General features: G+C 42.2%; 1 protein-coding gene across 15 annotated transcripts in view; it reads right to left on the reverse strand.

The window, feature by feature from the left end:
* The window catches only part of LOC139748626 (RNA binding protein fox-1 homolog 1-like), a 354,628-nt gene that overhangs the window by 115,789 nt on the left and 222,283 nt on the right, over nt 1-16,556 (reverse strand). For 12 of the 15 annotated variants that reach the window (XM_071661945.1, XM_071661883.1, XM_071661865.1 and 9 more), the window contains exons 1-3: nt 11,777-11,977; nt 8,108-8,319; nt 7,698-7,788 (exon numbers count right to left, since the gene is read on the reverse strand). In XM_071661945.1, the coding sequence (XP_071518046.1) occupies nt 7,698-7,788; nt 8,108-8,319; nt 11,777-11,962 (489 nt within the window). In that variant the 5' untranslated portion in view covers nt 11,963-11,977. Of the gene's footprint in view, nt 1-7,697; nt 7,789-8,107; nt 8,320-11,776; nt 11,978-16,556 lie in introns of those variants that run through there. The other 3 variants (XM_071661925.1, XM_071661935.1, XM_071661954.1) reach the window with 1 other exon arrangement.

A 16,556-nucleotide genomic window follows, 5' to 3' on the forward strand; every position in this document is an offset into this window, starting at 1 on the left:
CGCATCCAGACAACCACAAGAAGTTAGAAATAATTATTGAAGAAAAAAAAAAAAAAGCAGCAACAGAGCACCAATAAATCCACAGAATTCCTGTCATAGAATAACAATCCCTGTTCTCCTATGCAAAACTTTTTTCAAGTTTCACAACAGCTTCATAAATCAAAAGAGAGTCATCAGACTACGGAAAAAGGAGCCACAAAATCTTATACAGATCAAATCCCTCATGACACTCATGTGCATTTCAATTCTACGCTGCTGGGGCAGCAATTGACCAGACCAGACAACGGGTCACAGGTAAAAAAAAAAAAAAAAAAAAAAAAAAAAAATACAAGCACAACATCCAGATATCCCATGTCAACATACAATGAAATTCATCCACAACGAATTTAGAATGTAAGGTTAAATATGTGCTTAAAATACAGAAAAAGTCAGTGAAAGGCACCATGTAATACGTGATATACATCAAGTCCACATGCACAAAACTTGTGTTACTGATTACGTCTGTTTCGGTGACCCTACTGGGGCAGAAATGGGTCAAGATCGATCAGGAAGACTGGACATCCTAAAGCTTCTCTTTTCCTCGTACAGTGGGAGCGGGTAGATGTGGAATTCTCTTTCCTATGGTCTTTCCCTTCCTCCGACAACCCCAAAAAACAACAGGAGTTGTGTCTACAATCACCTAAGGAGCTCTAAATAACATCTTCATTCTTGTTCTCAAACTCCTTAACCTTCATCAGAGATGGCCTTGATTAAGGCATGTTTTCGTGAAGTCTTCTCTAGAGTATGTAGTGTTGTGGTGGATTCATGAAATTGGCAGGCTGCTTATTCCAAGGTTATATGACCCTGTTTATATTATTCAGGGTTGAATGACCAAGTTTGCATTAAAAAGTGTTAAATCATATAAGTATCGACTTAATCCCCTTAAGAACGTTAGCACTGTTTTTGGGTTCACTTCCAAGAGTATATCTATAAATAGCTTTCGAACAGTCTAAAAACTTCCGTCAAAGCACCATGGAGGTTCAGATTCTGTAATATACGGTTTCAGTCCTTTTAAACCCTTCCTCTATATGTTCTGCTTCCAGTATTAATTTTGATACCCTCCTCTGGACTCATGTGTGTCCTTGCGTTTTTGATACCGTGGAAACCAGAACTATAACCCTATTCGCTGAAACTTTATATCAATTCCTTATGCCCTTCACTATGGCCTATCACCGATGACACAATGCATGACAAAAGAAATGAATGACAAAAGAAATGAGCAAGACCATTACTGTAAGACTGGGAATATTCATTAAACTTCGTAACAAGAATATTCAATAAACTGTTCGTAACCTATCTTAAACGGAAAATCAAATAACACTTCCCCAGTCTGTTCACCACATTTAATTAAAGAAACACAAAGAATTATTAGAGAAGGTTTAAAGGAGGGCAACAAAAACAGTACCATAATTAAAGGAGCTGAGTTACGACGAGATGTCAGAGGCCATGAATTAATCAACCATGGAATAATATAATAAAAGGTGAAGATCACATTTAAATTTTCAAACCAGTCAATATGACGTCAAAAGTTAACACTTCTCCGAAAGATGCAGAGGCCATAATAAAGGAATTCAATTACATGTGTAACAAATGAATGGAATTAACCAAGTAATGAAACGGCGAATGTGGATAGCACACAAAAGCTTAAAGAGTTGTATGACGCTACAGAAAGTTCAGGAGATGAGGCCCTACGAGTGTAGAACTCCCGTATCGTACCGTATAAAAAGGCAATTACACTTCTCTTTCTTCCTCCGTTTCTGATACGTTACACGCTGATGCACGAAAATCCACATATGAAGGGGATGAATACGCATTACATATGAATTCGCCATCCCATTCAACGTAACTGTTACGCGATACATCGCTATGCATACTAGAACCACGTCCTGCAGCTTTGGAAGTCTTCCTTGAAAATCATCATCCCCATTTAAGAAAATATATAACTATTTCCAGTGTATGTTAGCAGTGCCGAGTCATTAATATCTAAACTGGTTTAAGAACTTAACACTGTAAAGGTTCACATCAAGATCAAATCATCTCTATTACGGAAAGCTAAGAACTAATCCTACACAGTTTCGGGTAACGTAAACCGGAAATTGTGCCCGCCTACTCCACGGTTAACAAGATGAATGATGGCAATCTGAATAAGCGGAGCAGAATCCCTTCAAAATCCACGGACCCGATGCAGTGTGACGCGAGATGGATGTGATCATTTGTGTTAAGGGGAGAGAGGTTTTTAAACTCGCGTTGTTCTGTCTTTTATCCTTGTACAAACTGCCATCTTATCCTTTGGTTTGCACACACACGCACACACACACACACTTCTACCATCCACTGGGACCTTACCTTATCAATAGGTGTACCTTACTATGGTTTCGAAGGTTTTCTAACTTAAAAACTGTCATGTTGCTCCTTTTGCTTAGCAAAGCTGATGGAGGCCGCGGGATACATATATATCTATATCTATCTATCTATCTATCTATCTATCTATATATATATATATATATATATATATATATATATATATATATATATATATATATATAGCACAATGGGTAGTTGGTTGCTTAAACTGACAGTCTGCTTCTGCAACAACTGCAACCAAAATATCCTAGTCTGTCAACCTTCCTTCAAATACGATTCTCCAGTAATCTACTGTCTCATAATTCGTTTATCGAACAAATGCGGAGTAAACTAAATATATATGGCTAAAGTATATTCCAAGCAATCAAACCTTAAGAAAATGCAGTTGGAATATCACGAAATAATAACACTCAATTTACCCTAAACAATTCATAAGCACTTTCCGCAGGAATGCAGCAGATCAATCTCTCCGCTGGTTTGCTGCTGCCTGTCATACACTGCGGCTACTACGGCAACGCAGCCGACCCACACTAACAGGTAGGTTAATACAAGATAACATGTATTAGACACTGTTATTCACATAGTATCAATGACTAAGAAGGAATGTCTGTTTTCTGCAAATAAGTTCAGAAGGAGAAACCGTTAATGGCAACGATGGGTTGTCTTTCCGCAAGAGGGTAGGAAGGGTTGTGGTTGTAACTTGTAGTGATTCCATATGCTGACATTACAGCAAGGGTCGAGGGGGTGGTTTGTAATTCCGTGAAAAGTTATGGGTTATAATGTAACGATTAGGATGTGTCAAGTGGAATTTAAGTGGACCAATAAAGGATGTGTAGTTAAGGCCGTCGAGGACTGAGAGAGAGGAAGCAGCAAGCAGCAGCCTAGTCCTTACTACACTGTCTATTTCTCGACTTTTCCTTCGCAATGTTAGTTGCACAACCACTGCCAGCTCAGCAAAGCTTGAATTCAGCTGGCTAACCACTCCCATCCCAGCAAAGCCTTATTCTATCAAGCAAACTCATATCAGCTCAGAAAAACACACTCTCACCTAGTACTACAGAATTCCCAGACAAATGTTAGAATCACTATTTCTTTTTCTTTTTTAATTATTAACAGGGAAAATGTTCTTATTCCTACATAACCATTCACGAAATGGTTGCGAACGTACTGAATACTTACTTATAATGCTATTTATCTTCGTAAAGCTTAGTGCACAGGAACAACATGCTGCATTGTCGAGAGCAAAATGCACAAAGGTTCTGGGAGCGCTTCGACCAGTGAGGTCTCCCTGGTCAACGCCCCCTACTCAGGAAAGGCCGAAGCTTTCCTCGCTCAAAATATGTTTGTAGTTTCAACGGCGAAAAAAAATGCATTTTCGTGATAATACAAAATTCAAAATTTCATTATTTTATCTCCTTTTTTGCCGCTTACGTAAATGGTCCCCAAACAAAATTAATTTTGCTAGTTATCAGACCATTGTAAAAAAAAAAATAATAATAATAATAATTACATCGCTACATCTTTTTATTATCCAAAATGTTTGAGGAACTGTGATGTTACATACAATCCTTAAATAATATATGGCCGCCAGTATTTTTAATGAATTCAGAATGCGAAATTTTCTTTTAATGCATCCCAAATGAAAAGGAAACTATATATATATATATATATATATATATATATATATATATATATATATATATATATATATATATATCCTTCCATCTGCACAGCCTAGCCTATCAGTGATCTTGCCTGACTCGTCTCTCGTCCTCCCTCAGGGGATTTCGGTGGATCTTCAGTCCTGACACTCGACCTCCTCAAAGCATGTGGCTGGGGTGTGGCATTTCTTTGCCAAGCTTCCTCCTTTGGCTTCTCTCTGTTCCGTATTGCACAGTTCCCTCTCTAGTCGGTCAACTACAGAGACCCTATCACCAACTCTCTCCTCTTTCCGTAAACGTAAACAAACCTATTCATTCTTACGATCCATATTTCCTCCCCTCCTTCGACACTTGATCTTCCCCGATCTGAAAACATCTTTTCCCTTAATTCGGGACTGAATAATATTTTAATAGAACAGGGAATGAGACACCAAGGTAAATTAAGACTGCGCTAAAACAATTTCTAAATGTCACTCGACTCCCTCCTCAATTTCAAAATACCACAATTCATCCCAGCAATAACAAACAAGTCGGGCATTAAAATATTCTCCACATCCTGGAAATTTCATATCAACAAAATGTGTTTGGCAAAAGCCGGGTATGATGAATAAGTGCCGTAATTATTTCTCTTGGTATCATCTATATAATATTTACTGGGATCTTGTTCTCGCCAGTATGGAGAACTGCTCACATATTTCGGGTGGCTATTCCTTCGTCTCTTAGACTGTGAGGCATCGCCTCTCTCTTAAACCATGCCTCTCTATCCGCCCTGGTGTTGCTGCTGTCCTCTACCTATTCTACAGGTTTTATTTTGGTAACTGCTCTCGTGAGCTGGAATCATGTGTCTATACCACTAAGGCTTAAACCCACGACATGCGTCTGGCTGGCAGCTGCTTCCCATAGTTTCTCTATGGATGGAGAGCAGCCACACGAGGAATGACCGTTAAAGGTATCCCCTGCGAAGTTCCAAACGCCAAGCTCTTTCATCATCCCCTCTTCCTATGACCTCCCTAACCTTTAACATTCGGATCAACAAACACCTAAGAAGCTCTAATTAATTTCTTCGTTCTTTTTCTTACTCAATTTTCATTTCACCCGAGATGGCCTTGACTTAAGTATGTTTTGCCAGTGCATTGTCGGTCCCTATTAAAAGAAAAATATTTTACCTTCCTTAGAGAGGTAGCATAACGAACAAACAGAACTGAGGAGGGGTAAGACAAAAGGGGGGAAAGGAACATTTTGAGCATAAACTGAAGGTGTAGCGAAGCGCAGCCTAGCCTTCGCGGAAGAACCTTATATCATCACCACCGAAAACAACAGGACCTGCAAAGTCCAGGTGTCTCTCTCGTCCTCCGGAAGTGACCCAAGATGGAAAACGCTATCATTATTGGAACTTAAAAAAAGAATGGAAGAAATCAAAACGAGTGTGCGTCTCACAAACGGTAAATTCAACCTGGTAGATCATGAAGGTCTGACGGACTGAACAATGGTTAATCATGACAAGTGGCCAAAAGAGGACTCAAGCCAAGATATGTAATTTTGAAATGAAAACAACCTGCTACTCATAAACACTCTACTATATCCGAAAAAAAGCAAATTGTGAGTAGGTACTATAAAGCATTCTAGAAAAATCTTTTTTTTTTAAATATCTTCCATGCTCATTTCCCTGTGCTCTAAACAACAAGGATTTTCACCGTACTTCTGACACAGCAACTTGCTAATGGAGGTATTATAACAAGACCATCAACTCGAGCAATCAATGCCCAACTGAAGCACAGAAAAATTTACCCTGTGAATAAGTTTCGTTTTGTTCTTATTACCCAAGTCAACATCATGAAAAATCACACCTGGTGCAGTCGCATTGTGCTATTCATAATACAAATTCTTACGTACGAACGAAGTACCCTGTTCCAAATTTCTCCATGGTGAAAAAAAATCTACCTGATAGTGGTAAACTATTCGATATCTGTAGAAATCTACTTCATTAATGAACGCGTACTCCCTACTACTAATAATAATAATAATAATAATAACAATAATAATAATAATAATTATTATCTCTTCAGATAACTTTTTTTTAAAAACATGTGTGCGTGACATCTGAAAACTAACTGGATATAACAAGATTGAATATCTTTAATCTATCTTTTTTAAATTAATATAAACAATGGGGCCTTTTTCACAGTGATTTGAGCACCTACCTGACACCAGAAACATCAAGCGTTGGAGACATCTTACTAGTACTCATGTTCTTTGCTTTATCAATATAAGTACATTAATGTCCTGAGCTTAAACACGTACATTATCAATTACTGATAAACTCTTCTTATAGTTAACATGATAAATGAAGTCAAACCGCTAGAACGGGTGACGGGTCATAAATAAAATGTTCCCTTGCTATATATATATATATATATATATATATATATATATATATATATATATATATATATATAATCACTACGTAGACAAAAAGGAAAGTGGGACGCACAAATTATAATGAGGTTAGTGCACAAATTTACTTAAAAAAAATAGCATCATGATAATATCATACTGAAATTTTTCCTTTACCATTTTAAATCCAAAATAATATTTCTGAAAGAGATATGTACCTATAATCACTTTTAAAACACTTAGGCCATTTTTTCTCTGGAAAACACAATAAGGACGGCCTTCCGGTGCTGTCCATCAAAATTAACCTATATATATATATATATATATATATATATATATATATATATATATATATATAATTTTCAGTCGTGGTGAAAGTCCTCATCGAGGCCCGGCATTAAATGAACCATAAATAAAAAAAATCTAAAGAAGAAGAATCTGGAAAGTTATGAGGGAGAGAAAACCAACCAGCCTTTTATAATAGGTCAGGTCAGATCAGGTCACAGCTGTTAGGAGAGCCTCGAGGACGAGAAGAATTCTAAAGTTTAACGATGTAGGGAAAGAAAGAGACACCACAACGTCTCATAAATACTTAACACAATCTCATTTATCTTATAACTCCAAAACACCTTTTACAAGGCTCCTGCTTCTTCAAGGCTGCGCAACAATAATGAGCTTGGAAATGATGGACTCCTTTTGTGCAAGTACTACCTCAATTACGCCTTTTCGTCCAGCTCGTCGGTCACTTTTCACTCGAGGCGTTGTTAAAATGCATATGGAATCCGGTAATATATATATATTCTTTTCTTTCTTTCTTTCATACTATTCGCCATTTCCCGCGTCAGCGAGGTAGCGTTAAGAACAGAGGACTGGGCCTCTGAGGATATATATATATATATATATATATATATATATATATATATATATATATATATATATATATATATATATGGGCAATAATAGGCTTCGCTTGCTCGTAGTTACAAGAGTGAAAAATCTACTTCCGCATATGACGAGAGGCAGGGAGTTCAGTCTAGTCGAAGGGTTTCTCGCTCCAATGGAGTCCCCCGTCACAGCCGCGCAGAATTCCTCTGACCGACCATCCCTCACAGCCTAGAAGCTACAGGAGCCGCATAAAGAGAGAGAGAGAGAGAGAGAGAGAGAGAGAGAGAGAGAGAGAGAGAGAGAGAGAGAGAGAGAGAGAGAGAGAGAGAGAGTACGCACTGTGCTAAAACTTACCGCGTTGACAGCTTGCTGTTCCACACCATTCGCCACCACAGGAGGCCCGACGGGAACCTGCACAGGCAAGCCTCCCGCTACGGTCGCTCCGCTGTTGTGGGAGGGAGACACAGAGCATCACGTTAGTCTCGTCTCACAAGGGCCAAGCCTGCTAGTCTGTCTCAAGTGTGTGTGTGTGTGTGTGTGTGTGTGTGTGTGTGTGTGTGTGTGTGTTTGTTTGTTTGTTTGTTTGTTTGTTTGTTTGTTTGTATGTTTGTTTGTGTGTGTATGTGTGTGTGTATGTGTGTGTGTGTGTGTGTGTGTGTGCGTCGCCTACTACTAGCTATGGGTCAACTGTTCATCATTTACTGTACTGCATGAGGAGGACTGGTTTTATTAAGCCGAGTGCGAGCGTGCGCGCGTGTACTGACCTGGACGAGACTGTAACAGGTACTCCAGGGACGGCGGCGGCTGGCGTGGTCTGGGGTGCTGGTGGCGCCCCTGGGGCCCCCGGGGTGGGTGCTCCTGGGGCCCCGGGCGGGGAGAAGGGCGGCCCATCTTTGCCCGGGCCTTCTTTCCCCGCCCCTGCCTCGCCGTTCTGACTATATGGGAACGGCGCCGCCATAGTTGTTTGCACCATGTGCTGTGGGAGGGAAAGGAAAACGTGAGATGTTAGTCAAGGCGTTTATAATAACATCTATATTGCTAGGTTCTGAATCTATCTATATTGCTAGGTTCTGAATCTGTCTATATTGCTAGGTTCTGAATCTATCTGTATCGATAGATTCAGAACCAATCTGTATTGCTAGGTTCGGAATCTATCTATATTGCAACGTCCTGAACCAATCTGCATGGCGAGGTTCTGAATCTATCTATATTGCTAGGTTCTGACTATATGTATTGCTAGATTCTGAACCAATCTTAGGTTCTGAACCTATCTGTATTGCAAGGTTCTGAATCTGTCTATATATTGCTAGGTTCTGAATCAATCTATCTATATTGCTAGGTTCTGAATGAATCTATCTATATTGCTAGGTTCTGAACCTACCATTACATGTGTGAGCTAGAATCATTTACATAGATGCAAAAAAAAAAAAAATCAAATAGTTATCAATGGATCTGCCATTCGAAATACTTACATTGGAGAACCTGCGAGAATTAACATACAAATGACCACAGAACACTGAGATGACCCTCAGCAGAGCTCAAGGACAGCACCCAAACGTTATGTTCGGGAGGCTTATTACAGAGCGCATGTGGCTTTGAACACACACACACACACACACACACAGATGTGTCTCTGAAACCAGGTGTTATGAAGCACATCTGCGGCAGCCAGGTGTGCAGTGCGTCATGTAGAGCAGGTGCAGGACCGCTGGGGTAAAAGGCAACTGAACACAGGTTCTGAAATACCAACCCCGGGGGGTTAATCTTAGCTTGTCACAACATCCAAGGCATCAATGTAACACATCAACGCAGACGTGTGCGGGACAACCCCATCCCTGAGTTAATACCCTCCTGACAACAACGCACAACACAGCAACAAGTGTTGACTCAACCTGTGTTCCGTTAAGAGAGCCTTTGACATCACCTTGACATGAATACACACAAAATAAAGCTAAATCCAATACAATTAAAATGATGTCAATTATATATTAAGAACACAATACATCACACACACACACACACACACACACACACACACACACACACACACACACACATTCTTAGACTATACATATACGACTTCTAAAAAAAATCTTTCCAAGTTAAGCAGCCTGAGGAAGTTCAAGAAAGAACCTGTAACTGGTGGAAAAGTCTTCAAGGAGATCCTACAGTAAACAACCGAGACTATAGAAAAAAAAGAGGAAGGAGGAGGGGGGGGGGGGGGGGAGTGTTCTTAGCCTACAGTCAAAAGAAGAATGGTGGTTGTTGGAGTAAAGAGGCCTTAATGTTTTACTTAAGCAAACACTACGCTAGTACAGACGCCTCAGGTCGGGTTTTTTTTTTTTTTTAACTCGGCAGCATAAAGCGCCTACCACACACCTTTCCGAACGATACGCTATATGACGCTCGAGAGGACGTATCTCAACGCGAACGCAATGTACGCCCTTACTAGTCTGATACATCCTCTTGGAGTAGTAGGAGGTGAACCTTATATCTACCTTATATCTACGTTGAGGAGATATGTGAGCCCCTGATATCTCTATTGTTTCCCTCAGTGTTTCCAGCAGTATGTCTGCGAATCGGCAGCGTTAAACTGCACAATCCTCCCAGTCAGTCAGTCAGTCATTCCGGCAAAGAATCATCTTCGTGTGAATCACCGGCAATGTTCTCCTCTTGAGGTCGCTCACACGAAAACACATCGAAAGCAAAGAAAACCTAAATAACGGAAGTGGGAAAACGAGGAAAAAAAAACGAACTATGATCATCAAGGACTTCCTTGCCCTCACCAGGAATATACTCTCTCTCTCTCTCTCTCTCTCTCTCTCTCTCTCTCTCTCTCTCTCTCTCTCTCTCTCTCTCTCTCTCTCGTACACGAGGCCGTGAGCGAGCGAATGCAATGGCAGTCAAAAGACGATTGTTCTACGCGAAGGAGTAATTTCTAAGGCTTCATAAGGACTTGTTGTTGCACGGTCAAAGTAACTTAGCAACCAGAGGGAAGGATAAAAGACTGGTGATAACCGATTAGAAAGTCTACTTCTGTGACATCAAATGTATATCAGGGAGAACCTATTTCTGAGTGGGATGCTGAAGCGCTCACCTACATGCATCAGCATACGGCGTTTCACGACTGTATATGAAATAGTAACTAATAACTAGATTTGCTTGTCAAGACCTAAGGTGTGTGTTTGCACGCGCATGCGTAAACAAACACGGACACGCGAGGGGATACCTGGTGAACACGTGGTACCAGAAGTTCTTCCCTTATCTTGTATAAACAAGCTTAAAGTGACCATGTGTGGTGAGCGACACCAATAGCAGGTGTGTGTGTGTGTGTGTGTGTGTGTGTGTGTGTGTGTGTGTGTGTGTGTGTGTGTGTGTGTGTCCCTGAGGCCATTCAAGGGCATCATCACATTACACGAGCAGAGCAGCCACTCTGTCAACATAGACAACGTGACATACACTGCCGCTAATTAACTAGAATACCTCCATTACCTCTACCCTCGCGCCGAACTCTCTCTCTCTCTCTCTCTCTCTCTCTCTCTCTCTCTCTCTCTCTCTCTCTCTCTCTCTCTCTCTCTCATACCAAGTTCTGAATATCAACCAACACCCACTACTGCAAAAACGAAAACATCGCCAGAGCCGGGCCGAATCCTTCGGATGACCGACCCACCGTTAAAACGCATCGAATAAACTTATCATAAGCGTCAACAAATCTTCATGGTTTACCACGTGGACGATTCAATCTATCGTCTGAGGGAGTACGTAAACCGCGGTGGATTTTTTTTTCCCCTTGCGGTCTTACACTGCGGGAGGGGAACCTGTGGAGCGGATTTCCCCCCATGCAGTCTATTACACTGGGGGAGGGGAGCCTTGTGGGTGTGGACTGTCACAGCGTCGTATCCAGAGGGAGGGAGTTGTCCGTCCTCCCGGGTAGGGCGAGGCAGGAGCAGGAGAAGGTGGAGCACCTGTGAACGGTGCCACACACACACACACCCTAGCCAGTATCGATCAAGCCACAATGTGTCGCTTAATGACCCGACGACGAGACCGCCACCAGCCTGGTGTGTGTGTGTGTGTGTGTGTGTGTGTGTGCGTGTGTGTGTGTGTGTGTCCATGACAGGCCCACACACATACCATACCGCCTTCACTCAATATATCCCACTGCAGCTGCTTTCTATCCTCCCATCCACACACACACACACACACACACACACACACACACACACACACACACACACACACACGCAAAAAAATCAACTCTCCGTGAATGATGTGGGTGACAGTACCCAATATCACAGGTGTTTACCGGGATCGTCACACCCGACACTCGTGACGCCCAACAAACTCTCGTGTCGGAGCAACTAAAGCCACCAAGGCTCCAGAGTGATGACATCTAACCAACCTGAGCAGTGCAGCATGCAGCGGTAACTCACCACTGCAGGCATGGGTCGCATGAGGAAGGCTGTACCGGTCGAGAAGCGTAGTAGAGACTCCTGAGGCGTGTGTGGCGGCCGCGGTGGTGCTCCAGTCAGCGCGGACACTAAGGTATACTTGAGCGAACCGCGCTGCCTCACCTGAGGCCATCCACCAACAACGGCCCAACACGCACCACTGAACATGCCTCACTCACGGCAGTACCACGCCGTAAACACCCGACTCGCACACGCCATCAACACCCTCCTCCTCCTACTCCATCCCACAAGAACACTCTCCACGCCATAACAAAACACTCTGCATCTGCTTGTTTTTTCCCGCTTTTTACATCACCGTTACATAAACATTCGCGAGTCTACCGGTGGGGTCGGCGGGTTATCGAGGGAAAATTCACACGGCGCTGTAGCGAGCAGCGTTGCGTCACCTTCGGGGTCACGGAGCCCCACAAACAACCTCCACTTAGCAGCGTGATCTCTGCAATTACGACGCAACACACTTTCTCTGCACCTTCCCCGCGGTCCGGGAACGTCGCCTCGGCTAACTAACGCTAGGGTACACGCCTATACTTCTTAAAATAGTGTATGTATATATATATATATATATATATATATATATATATATATATATATATATATATATATACCTACATCCATCCCGAGACAGCCGATCCACGGCTCAAATTCTTTCCTAACTACATATCAAGCAGCCAATAATTAATACAACCACACAAAGCGGGTGTTAAATGTCACCAAACAACCGGAACTTCGACTCTATAGCGAAAAAGTTTACGAAATACATTTCTCCTACCTCCCATGCTTAACACTTGATGATAACACACACCTCTGTATTAACATAGCACACATAAGTGCAATCCGGCATTGTGAGAAATCGATAGAATGTTTGAGAGCAGGACCACACGAATCAATACAACACACACAAAACGAAACAAGTATGTGGTGTGTATGACTTGGTTACATGTGACATTAAGAGTAGTTTATTGTTGATCCGCTAGAAACATCAGCTACTGCTTGCGTGGCGTGGGTCCTGCGCAATACAGCAATGCTGTCCGGAGCGCAGGCATTAGGTGAAGAAGGTAACCATAACACAAGTGACGAGAACGAGAAAAAAAAAAAAAAAAGACGGCGAGTTGATGTCGCCACGGTTATTTAAAGAGACTTCCGTCTGGGTACTAACATGACGCAAAAAAAATAAAGATGAGTGATGCGCACACCTACAACATGGTGTCAACATCCATTTTTTTAGGTCACTGTGGCGGATGTCTGGATGTAGAAACGGCTCCGTCAACCTCTCTAATTACCATGGGCACTCCAACGGAAAGAGGCGCCACCCAAGAACTTTCGCTACACACTTGGCACTGCACACGTCAGACGCAGCTTTCCTGTACACCGCTCAAGCTTTCTATACATCCGGTAAAATCATATAACCTGGTACGGCTACCTTTATCATGCAAAAAGTATGCATCCCGACAGCCAGGGAATGGGGTCGGATGTTGTCAATGAGAGGACCTGGTCTGTGTGATTACTATTTGTGTGTCATGGTGAGACAGTTATATACTTGTGTCGCCCCGTTTCTTAACCTTGCATATAAGCACCCGGTGTTTATTCCTGTGTACGAACACACACACACACACACACTAAGCCAAGCACGTGTGTGTTTAATTACCATCTTTTGGGCGCTATCTACTATTACGTATAATGTCTACATTAACTATGTTCTCAGTCAATTTGTTCCATATACACAAAAAAAAGGCGAAAGAAAGTCTCTAAATCCTTACTTTCGAGTTTCTTACTAAATTATTACTAAATTTCATGTTAAGTCCTCCACTTGCTCTATCCGTATATCTCTCAAAGTTTTGTACATAGTCCACTCCGTCGATTTCCGGTAAAAACATAAAAGGTTTTGTGATCAGGTCACCCATCAGTCTTCTCTCTTCCAAGGTGGGTAAATCTAAAGCCTCCAGCCTTTCCCTGTAGCTTAGTTCTCTTAAGCCTGGTACCATCATTGTTACCCTCCACTAGACATTTTCTATAAGCTCTCTACTTTTCTTTCAGGCGAGGTGACCAAACCTTGAGAAGCATTTTCTAGTATTAATCTTATGTAGGATATGTATAGCTTGTAAAAATATCTCTTTATCCATATACTTCATAGCTATTCTGATGTTTACCAGCATACAGTGTGTGTGTGTGTGTGTGTGTGTGTGTGTGTGAACATCCATAGGCGCGGCAAGCTAGCTAGCGAGCAGGCAGGCAGGCACGCGGGCAGGTAGGGCAAGCAATCACTGCGACAGGTCCACATGCATGTCAGGGGAAGCGCGCAACTCCAAGAGTTAAGCAAACACGCACTTCCAATCACTGCAATCTTGCTCGTCTAGTTGCCCAAGAAAGTGCGAGCGAATGCTTAACAGTTTCGTGAGATGAGCGGAAATTAAAGAGAGTTTCGTTGAATAGGGGTGGACTACAGCTTGACGATTCTGAGTCGTGCCATGGAAAAGAAAAAAAAAATTCAACGTGCACTCCAACTTATCCGGCGCACAGGAGGGTACAGCGTGTACAGGAAGAGAGAGAGAGAGAGAGAGAGAGAGAGAGAGAGAGAGAGAGAGAGAGAGAGAGAGAGAGAGAGGGGGGGGGGGGGGGGGCACACGGAGTTACCAAGGTGTCTAAATGTTAAAACTACACTTCAAGGTAACATAAGTGGTTTTTACCTTCATACCTTTTTTTTACGACAGTGTGTCATGATGGTATAAGGAAGTGCTGGAGCCACTTCCCATTTGTCTTTGGTTCACAATCCCCCAATGCTATAGCTCTTTCTAGAATGACCTGTTTTCAGACTCAGCTTATCTAGATATGCAGAGGGAGAAAAAAAGTTACGTTCAACATGCGAAGGAATCTACAGAGAGGATATACTGCAACTCCATCATGGAATCATAATTCTATTAAGCCTGTGTCGTACTTCGTACCCAAGCGTATCACAGCCATGATGAATGGCGTTTAATACTGCTTACGAGAACAATGAATCGCTAACAATCTGACTACCTCTCCTGAATACATTAACAAGGTCAAAAGCTGTGAGAACGACAAACAGTTCAAATTGCAGGGTGGATGCCCCGTTGCTGTTGATCCGGACTCGCCCCCATTCTGGATATGAACCGCCTGTGTGTGTGTGTGTGTGTGTGTGTGTGTGTGTAACAACAGCTCTTCCGGCAGTGGTTTCTTCCAGTGGCTTGCCGCAGATGATCATCTGTGTACATACATAATCTGACAGAGACTTGCTGTGTACAGTGGTGGCAAGTGAGACTCAGGGCAATCATGCCCAGGTTGTGTACCCCTCAGCAGACGCTTAGGGTAGAGAGGCGGGAACGCTGACGCCGATGATGTTAATTTCCCCATGGGGTAGGTCACGTGCAGCAGCTGGCTCACGTAATGAATTTCACGAATGCCATATATTCTGGGAGTTCAGTAGCTATTCTAGCAATCCATTTCAGCAATTCCCTATGGAGAAAAGAGGCTTTTTTTTTTCTTGCGTTTAAAAAGGTGTCTTTTGGGGCATAAAGGTACCAGTACGTAAAGTGACTTGTTATCGTCTCTCAAACTAGGACGACCAATTCTTCCTCCATATCCAACATGTTAGCTGCTCTGGGACAGCCACGAAAAATCACCATGGCTTCAATGTGCATTTCGTCAAGCCTTAGTCAGGCGCTGAAACGAGAAGAGCAGCAGCAGCAGCAGCATAGTAAAATTAAAGAACCAATCCGTCGTTAATTCACGTCATGGACTGGTGCCAGCTGCAGCTCCTGAGTGTTCGAAGGTTTTTTTTTTACTCTACACTGACGGCCGAGTCTGAGGACGAATGATCCAAACTGTGGTCCTTCTACGGCAGGTAAATGAAACCTCATTACATATTCAGTGTGCGATCCATTATTCATTTAAAAATGTTCCTTGTGACTCCACCTCTTTCAGAGGGGCGTCTATCTTTCTTTTCTTTTCCTGGTATTATTCTACAGGTCATAACTTGTCAAGTATCTGAGACATGGCAAAATATGGCGAGCATATCCATCGCCAGTGGTGCTTATGTCTTCCCTACAGCTCATTATATGATCCTTGGGAATACCAAGCATGGACTCATGAGGGCATTAAACAATGTGGGTCCGAGTACACTACCCTGAGGAGCAACAACTCCCATCCATAGGTTTATCATAGCTAATTACATTCCCATTTACCTGCGGTCGATCAGGTACATACGTCCTCTGAAATCACTTTCACAACCTCTATCCACGCCCAGTGTGGTGAAGTGAAACACACGGACTTTCATACAATACTCAACCTCTACTTTCAATTCTATGTCCTTGAGAGAACATATATATATATATATATATATGACTTTCTATTGGACATGCACACGTTTAAGTCATCATGTGGTCCTCCACCCACATTAACTAGTTCGCATAGGGTTACGTGTCGATTAACACTGGGGAGAGCAGTTCTGAGATGATGTAAATATATTATGTTCGAGAGTAAGAAAGTACGGTGTGCACTCCTTTTGTGTAAAGGCCGCCTAAAGTTTGGCGCTCGAAGATCAACATGAAGTTCAGTTTAGAGGCACGCCTTTTAGACGTATAAAAAGGAATAAGATATAACAAACGATTTGTTTCCCTTGACTATATTCTGATGGGCGAGTCAAATACTGGTATGTTCTTTTTGATACTTTGGTAGTTTGAATTGGTTCTTAACGTACTTAAAACCTAACCTAACCTACCTCAAG

The sequence above is a fragment of the Panulirus ornatus genome, chromosome 1 (assembly GCF_036320965.1).
Source record: "Panulirus ornatus isolate Po-2019 chromosome 1, ASM3632096v1, whole genome shotgun sequence".
Classification (NCBI taxonomy): Eukaryota; Metazoa; Arthropoda; class Malacostraca; order Decapoda; family Palinuridae; genus Panulirus; species Panulirus ornatus.